The sequence below is a fragment of the Heterocephalus glaber genome, unplaced genomic scaffold, assembly GCF_053883595.1.
Source record: "Heterocephalus glaber isolate CG9 unplaced genomic scaffold, H.glaber_assembly_v1.0 deba00000071, whole genome shotgun sequence".
Taxonomy (NCBI): Eukaryota; Metazoa; Chordata; class Mammalia; order Rodentia; family Bathyergidae; genus Heterocephalus; species Heterocephalus glaber.
In genome coordinates, this window is record NW_028258137.1 from 19,360,653 (window position 1) to 19,372,651 (window position 11,999).

The 11,999-nt window shown below is 49.0% G+C and overlaps 1 protein-coding gene and 1 pseudogene across 2 annotated transcripts; one reads left to right on the forward strand and one right to left on the reverse strand.

Moving 5' to 3' along the window:
- On the reverse strand, positions 1–8,176 carry LOC147830649 (cocaine esterase-like; annotated as a pseudogene). Its single transcript, XR_015439798.1, has 12 exons — positions 7,976–8,176; positions 6,774–6,978; positions 6,151–6,277; positions 5,350–5,483; positions 5,011–5,269; positions 4,499–4,597; positions 4,072–4,227; positions 3,902–3,982; positions 3,538–3,682; positions 2,021–2,158; positions 769–841; positions 1–319 (listed from the first exon to the last, which is right to left on the reverse strand). The product of XR_015439798.1 is annotated as a cocaine esterase-like (transcript).
- A 54-nt stretch (positions 8,177–8,230) lies between these two features.
- On the forward strand, positions 8,231–11,364 carry Ciao2b (cytosolic iron-sulfur assembly component 2B). The gene is made up of 6 exons (XM_087182912.1): positions 8,231–8,672; positions 9,238–9,537; positions 9,695–9,774; positions 10,027–10,152; positions 10,629–10,674; positions 11,131–11,364. The coding sequence occupies exons 2-6, from the start codon at positions 9,321–9,323 to the stop codon at positions 11,226–11,228; spliced, it is 567 nt and encodes a 188-aa protein (XP_087039038.1). The 5' UTR covers positions 8,231–8,672; positions 9,238–9,320; the 3' UTR covers positions 11,229–11,364.
- Positions 11,365–11,999: the final 635 nt, after the last annotated feature.

The window sequence follows — 11,999 nt, forward strand, 5'->3', positions numbered from 1 at the left end:
TTACGCAAAGGATTCTTCATTAGTGAGGACTGAATGAATACATGAAGAGTGGACAAATAGCTCTGTAGGTGTGGATCACCACAGGCAGACCCCACCTGCACTCACACCCACCTCCCTCCTCCACACAGAGTACTACAGCTCTGCATGCTTCTCCTCTGCCCTCCTTAGCTCCTGGATCTTCTGAGGCAGTGTCTCCGTCCAGAACTTTAGCCTGGGGGCCTTCAGGGCACGGCCCACAGTAGGATTGATGTCGAGCTGCAGGTACAGCTCCTCATGATCCAGTGCAGGCCAGTGAGGCAGACCCTGGCCATTGGGGTTCCTGTGAAGATACCCTCCCAACGGGGTGAGAGGTCAGTTTGAGCCCTGGGGAATCCCACCCTCAGTGCCTTGCTTTGCATCAGGACCTATATATAGCAAAGCTGCCAAGTGTTGAAATAAGGAGAGCTTCTCCTGACACAGAGAACAGAGCCATCCCACTAGTGTCCCCTCCATGTGAGACAGGGCTACGGGTCCTGTTTTACCCCTCCCTCTTAGAGGCAGGCTGTGACGGAATCACAGCACTATGGCCCACCATGCAGGTCACTCGGAGGGGATGAGTGACCTGTACTGGCAAGGGCCCTCTCTGTGTCCACACAATTCTTGATCATGCAGTGGAATTAACACGTGACCTAAGGATGCACATGTGCTAATAAAGTTCCCACAGAAAAGTGGCGCGCCTGATGGATTCACACACCCTGTGATGATTGAGGTAGGGAAGCATCATCTCACCCATTTCGTGCAAAATTGGCCCAATATTTCATCATCCTTCTGTTTAGTAGCTCCTCCTCCTCAGTGAAGTGCACTGCAGAGAGAAGGAGAACAAAAGGCCAGGTCTTAGACTGTGGCTCATCCCACTCATCTTGCTGACCATCGATAAAACAATCTCATCACTCAGCTGTAGCCTGATCCTGGACACCAGGCCTAGTCCCTACTTCCCCACTCACCCTAGACCAGGGCCCTCCCCTTCGTTCAGCCTTTCTCATGTCAGCTTCTAGTCGAATGGACCCTGGGCTCAGTACTGGCTCAGAAGTTCCCTCCATCTGTGCAGCAGATGCACAGTACTAACAGACCATAAGTGGCACATGCTTCTTGCTTTCTCTGATTCAGCTTTATTGTTTTATGTCAGGAGTCAGATCGAAACCCTATGTGACTCAAATGGGCATTTCAGATGGTGGACTGGGTGACTCCAGCTCCTCCCCCAGTGGCTGCCTCTGAGGTCTAAGCCCTGGTCTGTGAAGTGGCAGGGCTCTGCTCAGTTACGTGTGGCTCAGGTCAATGTGACCCCAATTAAAATCCTTCCCCCTGAATCATGGCTTCTCACTGACCTGATGGGTAGCTTGCTAATTCCACCCGGTCCCAGTACTCGTTTGTTCTATCCAAGCGAGATAAACAGTGCTTCCTCCCTCACAGCCCTGCCTGGCACCATCATGCCAGGAGTTTGGCAGTATTTGACCAGATGCCTTCAAAGCATACCCTGCTCCCTAGTCCTTCCCATGCTTGTGTTCAATAAACACTGGAGGCGCTTGAAGCCCTTTGTCTTTGCTGTCTAAAGCAGCACTGATTGGTTCCAAGACCCAGCCTTTTCGCTAAGTCTCATTTCCTGTCTTTTTTCTTTAACTACCTTTGTGTTGTCATGGCTCACAAGAGACCAGAACCCACTACAGGGTTCTATGGTGACATCCTCTTTCCCATTCCCTACACATCTGACTCTGGTAATTCATTAAAGAAACAAATACGCCTTTGAGACAGTCCCTCCTGCCCTTTTCACCCATGCTGAACAACATGGTCAGGATGACACCACTGGGTGGAGTGCAAGGGCTTCGATTCTAATCCTAGCACAGGCTCTTGAAGTATAAATTAGTGGACACTGCTCCTGTCCTCTCTCTGGGCCTCAACTTCCTCTTCTGGACTGTGGATGAAGTCACAACTCAGGGAGACAGCCAGAGCCCCATTCCTGCTCCTGGATGTGGAGGAGACTCACCTAGGTTGCCCCACAAGAAGTATCCAAAGACAAAGGGAATCTCATCACCATGGTCTGCCTTTGTGTAGGGTGGCCTGATGTTTTTGAGGAAGTCGGGAGGATGCTGGAATTCATAGAAGTAGACAGTGCCATGGGAACCTGAGGATGTGGACAGCTGTGACTTGGTGACCCCTTACCTGGAGCTCTCCTGCCTCAGCCTTGGGACACAACATCTAAGTCCAAAGTTGGATGGAATCTAAACAGTGTGGTGAGGAGCCCCAGGCTACAGCAGGAACAATGGGAAGGGTCTTGGATAAGTCATGACCTTGGATTTCCCAATGGAGTAGTTTGGGCAACTCTGAGGGTCACTCTCCTCAGTTTCTCCACTTGTATAATGAGAAAGATCTCTGTCTCTTACATCAGGCATGAAAACAATTTTTAGTGTATATTAGGTAAAGCGACTAGTGGGCTTCAAATTGGCATATTTGTACATGCATATAACATATGGTGATCGTTCTTCCCCCCATTTCCACCTTCTCTCTTTCTTCCTGCTTCCTCTGATTCCCTCTACTTCTCCACTACTAGTGTCCCTTCTTTCATGTCATCTCTCCTTTTCCTCCATGTTTCCCCCATGTAGGAAATATGTGATATGTGACACCCTGTGCATGGCTCATTTCATTGAACATAATGATCTCCGGTCCCATCCATTTTCTGTCAAATGATGTGAGTTCATTCTACTTTGTGGCTGAGTAATATTCTACTGTATAAATGCACTTTCTTTATCCATCCATCTGTGATGGCCGTGTAGGCTATATCACAATAGCTTAGCTATTACGAATTATACTGCAATAAATACGGCTAGGCTGGTATCTCTGTAGTATGCTGACTAATTCTTTCAGAATATACTGAGAGTTGTATACTCTCAAATACCAGTTGAATCAAATGGTATCTCTAGTTTTAGTTTTGGAGGAACCCCTATAATGCTTTCCATAATGGCTACACTAATTTTATTTCCATTAATAGTGAAGAAGGCTTCTTATTTCCCTATATCCTTAATGTTCATTAGCATTTATTGGATTTTGAATTCCTTTTTCTTCCATGCAGCCATCAACCAATCAATTTGATGTAGTTGTTACAGTGTTTCCTATTCTTTTTCATTGGGCTACGGATCTATGTTGCATTACTATCATGCTGTTTCTGTTACTAAGGTTTTGTAGTATATTTTGATATCAGGAATTATGAACTTCCAGAATTACACATTTTTCTTGAGATTTAATGATGAAGATTAACTGAGATGAAGGCCATCAAGTGCCTGGAGCCACAGTCTCAAAAAAGATATAGGACCATAGGCTGAGGATTTAGCTCAGTGGTTTCACTGCCTGCTGCGCAAGCGCAAGGACCCGAGTTTGATCCCTGGTACCACCCTCCCCCACAAAAAAAAGATATAGGACCAGACCTTGAATCTACAGAACTCGCCTGAGACTCACAGCTCTGAGCTACTGCCTAGGCTGTCAGGCCTCAGTTATAGACATACTCACGCTGAAAATGTGCTACTTGGAGTGCAGGAATCACGAATATACAATCCGCCTTCATCTCATGGAACTGGATTTTGAGGGCCTGGGGGTCCTCAATGTCCCCCATGTACTCTTCCATGAACAGGTCACCAAACCCAGCAGGCAACATCTAGCTCGGGCAGATTGTGGAGAGTTAGGTTAGGCAGGTTTCTGAGTGCATGAGGAATCTTAGGGAAGGAAAACAGCTGAGAGGTCATAGACTTGGGAGTGAAAGGGGGTGACCCCACCCACAACCAAATACACAGTTCAGCTTTTGTAGGATGGAATAGCTGCATGGGCACGAACTTGGGGGTGCCATATCCTTGGGGTAGGAACACAGGGGCCTCACCATCTGTGCTGACATGCTCTGCAGAACAGTCCGCAGAGTCTCTCTGTTCATTTCCTTCTGGGTGTCAGCAGAGCCGAAAGACTGGACAGTGGAGGAATGGTATAGAGTTGAGACTGGGTTTGGCCTATACCTGTGTAACTCCTACAAACCAAATGTGCACCCCAAACTACTGGGTCTGGGACTTACCATGGCAAGGCCCAGCCATACTCATCATTGTTGACCCCAATGATGCTGGGGACAGGTTGAAAGTCAGCAGAGGCCAGCGGCTCCTGGGGGTGCCTAGGAAGAAAGGCCCCATCCACCACAGCAGGGATGATCTCCAAGGCCTGAGGAGGCATTCACATCAGGGATCAACATCAGGTCTCAGATATTTTCTAATGCCCAGTGACTTATTTCCAGCCCCCCTTAACTCATCCCAGGATGCTCACATCCACCTAATAAATTCCAAACTTGTCTTAGCAAATCCTTCTGCACATTTCCCATACAGATCTACATGGACAGGGACAGATGCAGATGACTTTCTTTATTAGCCCAGAGTGAAAGGGACTCACTCTCAGACAATATCACCCCCTTCATCCACACCTGAGAGCAGCCAACCTTTGTAATAGCCAAAATCTCCTCTTCACTCTTGCCACGTAAGCATCTCACCATGGCTTCTGAGTCAATCTGCCCACAGCCAGACATGTTGGCCACCATCTGAAATTAGTTCAGGCATGGGCTGGCTCATCCTTCCAGGCAGGAAGAGGATCCAGTTGGATGCAGGTAAACCCCAAATGTCAGCATAAGCTGTACGAATTGCTGCCAGTATGAAATTCTTCTATCATCCCTGTTGCTCTGAAGTCTCAGCCAGATGGGACATTTGTTTCCATGGTTCTACCCACAATGGGAGCCCCTTGAGTTAGCTTTGCTGACCACAGAGCATGCTCTGCCTCTTAGAGGAAGAGTTGTATGGATTGTCACCCTTAAGGACCTCAGCATTCCTTGGAAGGCAACAGTTCCCAAGGCACTTCAACTTCCCTCATTATCCTCATTGAATGGCAGTGCAACAAAGTCTCTGAAGGTGAGGGATGAAAGAGTGGTGCTGGGCAGGGGTAGTTGAGTGCACTCACTGTGTAGATGTTCTCAGATGAGCTAGAGATGATATCAGGCAGCAGGGCCACCCCACTCTCCATGATGGCACCATGGAAGAGTCCTTGAGACATGGGGCACAAGACAAGTGAAGATACGCTTACGCCACCTGCAGACTGCCCAAAAATGGTGACACGGTCAGGGTTGCCTCCAAAGTGAGCAATATTCTCTTGCACCCAGCGTAGGGCAGCCACTTGGTCCAGGAAGCCCCAGTTACCAGTGGCGTGCTGGTCTTCAGTGCTGAGAAATGACAAGGACAGGGATCACAAGCTTATCCTGGCTCTGCTCAGCCTTATTTCCCAGCCCAGCCCCAGGCTCACCTGAAGAACCCCAGGACACCGAGGCGGTACTGGATAGTGACCACCACCACATTCTCAGAAGCTGCCAGTTTAGATCCATCATATAAGGAAGCCGTGCCTAAAATTAGTGCACCACCATGGATCCATACCATCACCTGGGAAATTAAGACAGAGGCCATGTGGATTCTTCCCAGCTAATATACCACCCGGCCTCCTCATACACTATTCACTGCTTAGACTCTGTATAACTATCACATAGGACTCCAGTAAGATCACATACCTGAGTCATGGCTGACAGACCCAAGTTCAATCATGTAGACCAGGACACTCACTTTGGGGTCAACCCCATGAATCCCAGCCTGGATCTATTACTGTCTGACCCCTGGGCAATGGAGAAAAGGCGGATGGGAGTTTCTGATATTCTCCCAGTAAAGACTACTAAAAATGTTATTTCATTGGCCCAACAGAAAAACCATAGCTAAGCTCTTGGGTGTTTTCAAGAGTTCTGGTCTCTGGTACCAGTAAGGGCTCTAAGACTTCATGCCTAGGAGTCAGTCACCCATCCTGTTTCAGAAGCCCTTCTTGGACTCCATAGCAGAAGGCTTCACAGTAGGGTCCACACTGCAACAGAACCAGACTGACCATGTCCATTCTAATGTCATTCTCCTTCACTTTCATTTGATTTTGTGGTGCCTGGGCTTGAACCTAGAACTTTGTGCTTGATAGGCATATGTCTGTCATCAAGCCACATCTTTAGCCACCTTCTAATCTTGGAGAAGAAATGTCTTCCCAGACCCAAGATGACCATGGCTTGACACTTACAGGCAGGCGAGATTCATCATGCACATGGGCAGGTGTATAGATGTTGAGGTACAGGCAGTCCTCAGCTACAGGGACTGAAGGAGCGGTCATATTAAACATCTTCATTATGTCCGCATCTTGCAGACACCTGGGGGCGATGGCGGACAGTTATTCCAAGCCTTGTCAGAACCAGACCAGGGTACCTGCCCTGTCAGTTGGCCCGGTGACTATAGAGGCTGTAGTCTCCAAGGGGTTTGCACTACTGTCCTCCTAAGAGAGCTGCAGTATCTGCTGCTGGATCAGAGGTTCTTACAAGATTCACAGGTTAATCTGATCTCTTCCAGATACCTCCCCAATGTCATAGAACATGTGGCATAATCCAAAGCTGGAAAGAAATTTGTCTCAGCCCCTCTCTTTGGGACCTCGTGCCAATACCTTTAGGCTTCTAGGGCCCGAGCCAAGAGTCTAACATAGTTCCTCTACCCTCTGCAGCCTAGCATGTTCACAGTGGGAATCCCCCCCACAGAATGCAGAGGAAACTTGGCTGCAGGATTTAGATGGCAGAGCCACTGCAGCCTGACCCTGAGCTCAGGCACCCAACCCTTCTTTAGGGCCTGAATTTCCCCGCTCCCCAGAGAGCTTACATAGCAGGGTAGGAGGTTCCATCCCTCACACCACTCCAGGGCTCAGGGGCCTCAGGGGCTGCAAACCGCAGTGATCCTACAGGTGGCTTGGCAAATGGAATTCCCAGGAAGGTGTGGACTCCCACATCAGTGCCCTTCACGTGGACGAGGCTGCCCCGCACCTGCCCAGTGTTTGTGCTCCGGATGGGGCTGGCAGAGTCCAGGGCTGTGGGCAGAGAAATGCACATGAGAGTGAGGTCTGCCCGATCAGCTGCCTCCCACACTGTGATTATTGCCATCTCCTTGCCATCCTCAGCTTGTCAGGGTCTCTGATCTGAAAATCCTGGCTTCACAGAGATCCTGGTTGTCACACTCTTTTCTCATAATATCACTGCCTGGTCATTAGCATGTAAGGAAGGAAGTATAGCACAGTGTGCCCGGGCAGTGAAATGTGTGTTGATTCCTCCTAGATAGACTGGACTGGGGAAGGGTGAGGGAGATCATCGGGCCCCACATTAGAAGCCTTTGATTGAGAGGGTCAAAGGCTGTAGTCACACACTGCACACAGAGCCCTCCTGGCATCAGCTCCTAATAAGGGTCCTGAGGCTGCTTGGCTGCCATATACCTCATTACCTTTCCACCAAAAGCCAATCCATGCTTTTGCCCCAGGTTGAGTGTACGGTGTAAAGGGACTCAGTGGCCTCTCAGTTCAGCCTTAATATATGGTCAGGGGCCTCTGTGTCTTCCAAGACCTATTCCCTGCCTGAGGCACCTTTAGGGAGTACTAGGGCACTTTTCAGGCTAAGAGGGTATCACACTCAGAACCAAATGACTGCAGGAAGCTACTACTGTCATTGTTGTTACACCTGAGGGCCAGGATCAGGTACAACCACAGAGACACACACAGGACTGAAATGACCAGAATTCCAGCTCTCTGCCTGAAGGCTTCTGACCTGCCTTTCCAGTGCTTCTCATAGCCTCTCATATTGGCCTCCCTCCAAAGTGTTGGGTGTCCTTAGCTCTAACCCTTTCTGTTCTTCCAGGGCCCACCTTGGGCACTTGCCAGGTTTGGAGGTGTTCAGTGGGCTCAGGATTCCCACACTATAATCTGTCATCTCTACCAGCTGTTCCCTCTCTGGAACTTCTCTTTCATATTCTCAGGCTCTGCCTCTGCAGTTTTCAGGTAAGACCCCAGTCCTTACCACTCCCTGCAGGAATCTCACCCTGGCCACAGACGAGGAGAAGCAGGAGCCCACAGACCACAGAATTCAGCTGGAAAGGAAGCTGATCAAGCTGCATGGGTGCTCGTAGGCCAGTTTTTGTTCTGCTACAGAGCTCGAGCGGTGTTTCCTCAACAGGAAGCTGGGGAGCAAGGTCTGGCTCTGGCTGGAGTTTGAACCTGGCAGGGAGTAGGAGGGGCATGGAGTGGGCAGGGCAAGTGAGGTGTTGAAGAATGCACTGTGAGGCAGACAGAGGTCCAGGAAGCCAGGAGCCAGAAGGAGGAGTGTGGCCACCTTCCCTCTCTCCAGCTCTCTTTGGTATCTCTTGTCTTCTGCAGTCCTTGTGAGATAGCAGGAACCCCTCTTTTCAAAACTGAAGTCACTATGCCTGTTGTCTTGGCAGTCATTGGAAGAGAGTATTGAGGGTCAAGAGGAGGAGGCAAGAAGCTGTAACTGGAGAACCCAGGAGTGCTGTCTGAGGAAGTGTGGAATGAGGATCCCCAAAGATGGAGAAGGGAATCAAATTTTGATTTGGAAGAACAGAATGGAAGGGCTTGAACAAAGGCAGGGAGTTGTGGCTGTGCCCTTCATCCTGACCAAGCTCCTCCTCACCTTCCGGACTGGAACTAGGGACTCAAGACTCAATTTTTACTGGGTTCCACTTCACAGTCCGTCCTCCCTTATTGTCTAAGGTCTGAAAGTGAGTGCAGATCCTTCCCTACTCAGTCTCTTCCAATGTAGCATTTCTTTCTTTCTTTTTTTCTTTTCTTTAGGGGAGGGTGGGTACCGGGGATCGAACTCGGGACCTTGAGCTTGCGAGGCAGACGGCGCACCACTGAGCTAAATCCCCGGCCCAAAGTAGCATTTCCTAATGACCACCCAGGAGGGGGCGGGAAAGGGTTTCACTGTCCTCTCCAGTCGAAGTTGACTTCACAGTCACTTATCCACCCAACAGATACCTAACAAGTACCTGGTGGACCCCAAATCTTGTTCCTGGCAGGTAATTCCCGGGCCTATGGTTCTATGGGGGAGGGGCAGGAAACCACAGAGATTTCGGAAATACGGAGAACCTAGCCAGGATAGAGGGAAGCCAGCCTGAGCACCTGAGCGCCAGTCCACCAGACTTCCTGGAGATCGAGGTGTAGGGCTTAACCTCAGACGGCTCTTAGTCCCCTAGGACAACTGGCCTTGGTCATTGCATCCCAGTTCCCAGCAGGCTTATATAGCCCACTGATTCTATTAAATTCCCACCTGAATAATGACAGCGCCGCAAGTCCCTCGTGCGACCCCGTAGCCACGCCACGCCTCTTCCTGTTCCCCGGAAGTGCGCCTGTTGGAGCGGAAGTGTATGCAAACTGCGGTCCACAGTAGTTCCGGGATGGTAGGTGTTAGCGGAGGTGGAGGTGGCGGCGGCGGTGGCGGCGGCGGCGGCGGCGGCGGCGGCGGCGGCGGCCTCCTGGAGAACGCTAACCCGCTCATCTACGAGCGTTCCGGGGAGCGGCCTGTGACGGCGGGCGAGGAAGACGAGCAGGTTCCAGACAGCATCGACGCGCGCGAGATCTTCGATATCCGCCGCTGCTGGGCGAGGGACGGGTTTTTGGGTCTTTGGGAAGGAGCCGTGAGGTTCAACAGTTGGTGGAGGAGTATCCCAGTCAGGCATTCCTGGCCGAGAGTTCTGAGTGGGGAAAAACGTAAAGTCCATTTTCCTTCACTTGATACTACATCTTATTCGTTCTATCAATGACCCGGAGCATCCACTGACGCTGGAGGAATTGAATGTAGTAGAGCAAGTTAGGGTTCAGGTGAGTTACTCCCAGTGACAAGAGCAGCTTGTTCAGGAGAGTCAGAGGGCTCTACTATACATGAGGGACTGGCATTTCTTCACTCACGGATACCTAGGGGAAATCTTTGGAAGAAGAACTCTTATGCCCATTTTATGGATGTTGAAACTGAAGCCATAGAAGCTAGACGACCTTGCCCAAACCAGCAAACCAAGAGACCCTCTGGGTTGGAGGTATCCGTGGTCCCTAACATCTCTTCCTCACCACCACCAGGTTAGTGACCCTGACAGCACAGTGGCAGTGGCCTTTACACCCACCATTCCACACTGCAGCATGGCTACTCTTATTGGCCTGTCCATCAAAGTCAAGCTTCTGCGCTCCCTTCCCCAGCGTTTCAAGGTCAGTTGGAGTTGAACCCCCAAGGGTCTGATAGAGGACAGCAAGAGCAAGAACATCAGAATGGGTTCTGGAAGGACTGCAACTAGCAGAAATGAAACAGAGGAAACTCTCCAAGTTGATGTGACAAGAATAAAGATGTGAACTGGAAAGTACAGAAAAGTAGTGAGGAGTGTGGCAGGAAGGGAAGTAGAAGTTGTGGATGGGTTTGGGTCAGGGATGGCCTGTGATTTGGATTTGGGAGGGCCAGGGATTTAGCTCAGTGGTTCCACCCCCTGCCTCACAAGTGCAAGGTCCTGAGTTCGATCCCTGGTACCAAAAAAAAAAAAAAAAAAAGATTTGGATTTTGAGTGTAATGGAAGAGCTAGAGTCTAGAGGTGTGCTTAGAAAGAGGGATCAATTGGAGGAGGCACCCTGGGGCCTGGGGGAAGGGGCCAAAAAGGTGGGTGGATGCTCAGGCTCAGATATCTCCCTATCAGATGGATGTGCACATTACACCAGGGACCCATGCTTCGGAGCATGCAGGTAAGTCTGTGAACTGATGGCATTGGTAATGTCCTGGGGTCTTAAATTGTCTGAGGCTTCCCCCTTGCTACACTGGTTTGTAAGACAGGATTGGGGTTGAGAATTCCCACTTAGTGAAATTGCCAGAAACTCTTCAGTGAAGGTGGTATCCTAGACCAAAGGTGGCCTGACCCAAGTCTTCTGCCTTCCATGTACTCCCCTCCTGCACTCCCCAAGTACACAGGTCCAGTGTGTCAGACCTCAGCGGTACTGGAAGCAGACATGAGCAGCCAGGTGGGAGGGGCTCCTAAGAAGGCAGCATAGATAGGGGCTCAGGCTAATCAAAGGTTGAGGGTCCCTGGATAGGAACCCTTATTGGTAGGACATACTACATTAAGGCTTGGAAGCGGCGTTAGCTAGCATTCTAGCCAGAGCCTGGCTTTGATTCTGTCTTTCATACTCTTCCTTCCCACTTAGTGAACAAACAGCTTGCAGATAAGGAGCGAGTGGCAGCTGCCTTGGAGAACACCCACCTGCTGGAGGTTGTGAATCAGTGCCTGTCAGCCCGCTCCTGAGACTGGATTTGACCTTCATCATGCACCAGTGTCCTAACCTCAGCTTCATCCGGGACTCATGGCTTTGTTTTCTTGAATCACTGATAATAAGAAACTAACATTTTGCTTTTTGTAATAAACCCTTAATTTATATTCATTTCTTGGTATGTCATAATCATCTTTCATCTTGGTGGAGTCACTGGGATTTGGGAAAAGATAGTGGTAGTGGTATACAGGATGGATCAATGTGTTGTGGTTTCAGTAATTTTTAAATTTTCTCCCAGGATTTTGATTAGGGAAAGTTGTAAGTATACAAAAAGTATTGAAAGAGTAATATGTGAATATATCTGTATACCCAGTAATGCCACCATTACATTCAATAGCTCTTAACCTGTTAAAACACTGGCCTTATTTATGTGTGTATATAAATATAAATACTATCTATGGGAGAGTAATCTGAAGAGATATGACCCTTCACTTTCAAGTATTGTGTCCTACACATCAGTATTAGATAAGTTAGTAAAACCACAGTACTTTTACCTGGACAAAAAATTAGTAATTCTTCTACTCTTATATTCAGTCATATATAAATATCCCCCAAATGGCATTCTTAGTTTTTTTTTTAATCAGGATCCACTCAAAGCTTATTATGTATTGCATTTGGTTGTTATCTCTCTATATCCTCTTCTACAATTGTCTGTCAGCTTTTCCTCACTATATCAAATATCTAAGATAATCAACTTAGAGCTAACAGTTTTATTTTGGCTCACAGTTTTGAAGGTTTCAGTCCAT

What these genes read in the sequence shown, in the direction of transcription:
- Ciao2b (XM_087182912.1), top strand. Translation starts at nt 9,321, where the DNA reads ATGCAAACTGCGGTCCACAGTAGTTCCGGGATGGTAGGTGTTAGCGGA. An exon ending in CCCTTCCCCAGCGTTTCAAG is followed by an intron (nt 10,153 to 10,628) that starts GTCAGTTGGAGT and finishes TCTCCCTATCAG; the next exon opens with ATGGATGTGCACATTACACC. An exon ending in CCATGCTTCGGAGCATGCAG is followed by an intron (nt 10,675 to 11,130) that starts GTAAGTCTGTGA and finishes CTTCCCACTTAG; the next exon opens with TGAACAAACAGCTTGCAGAT.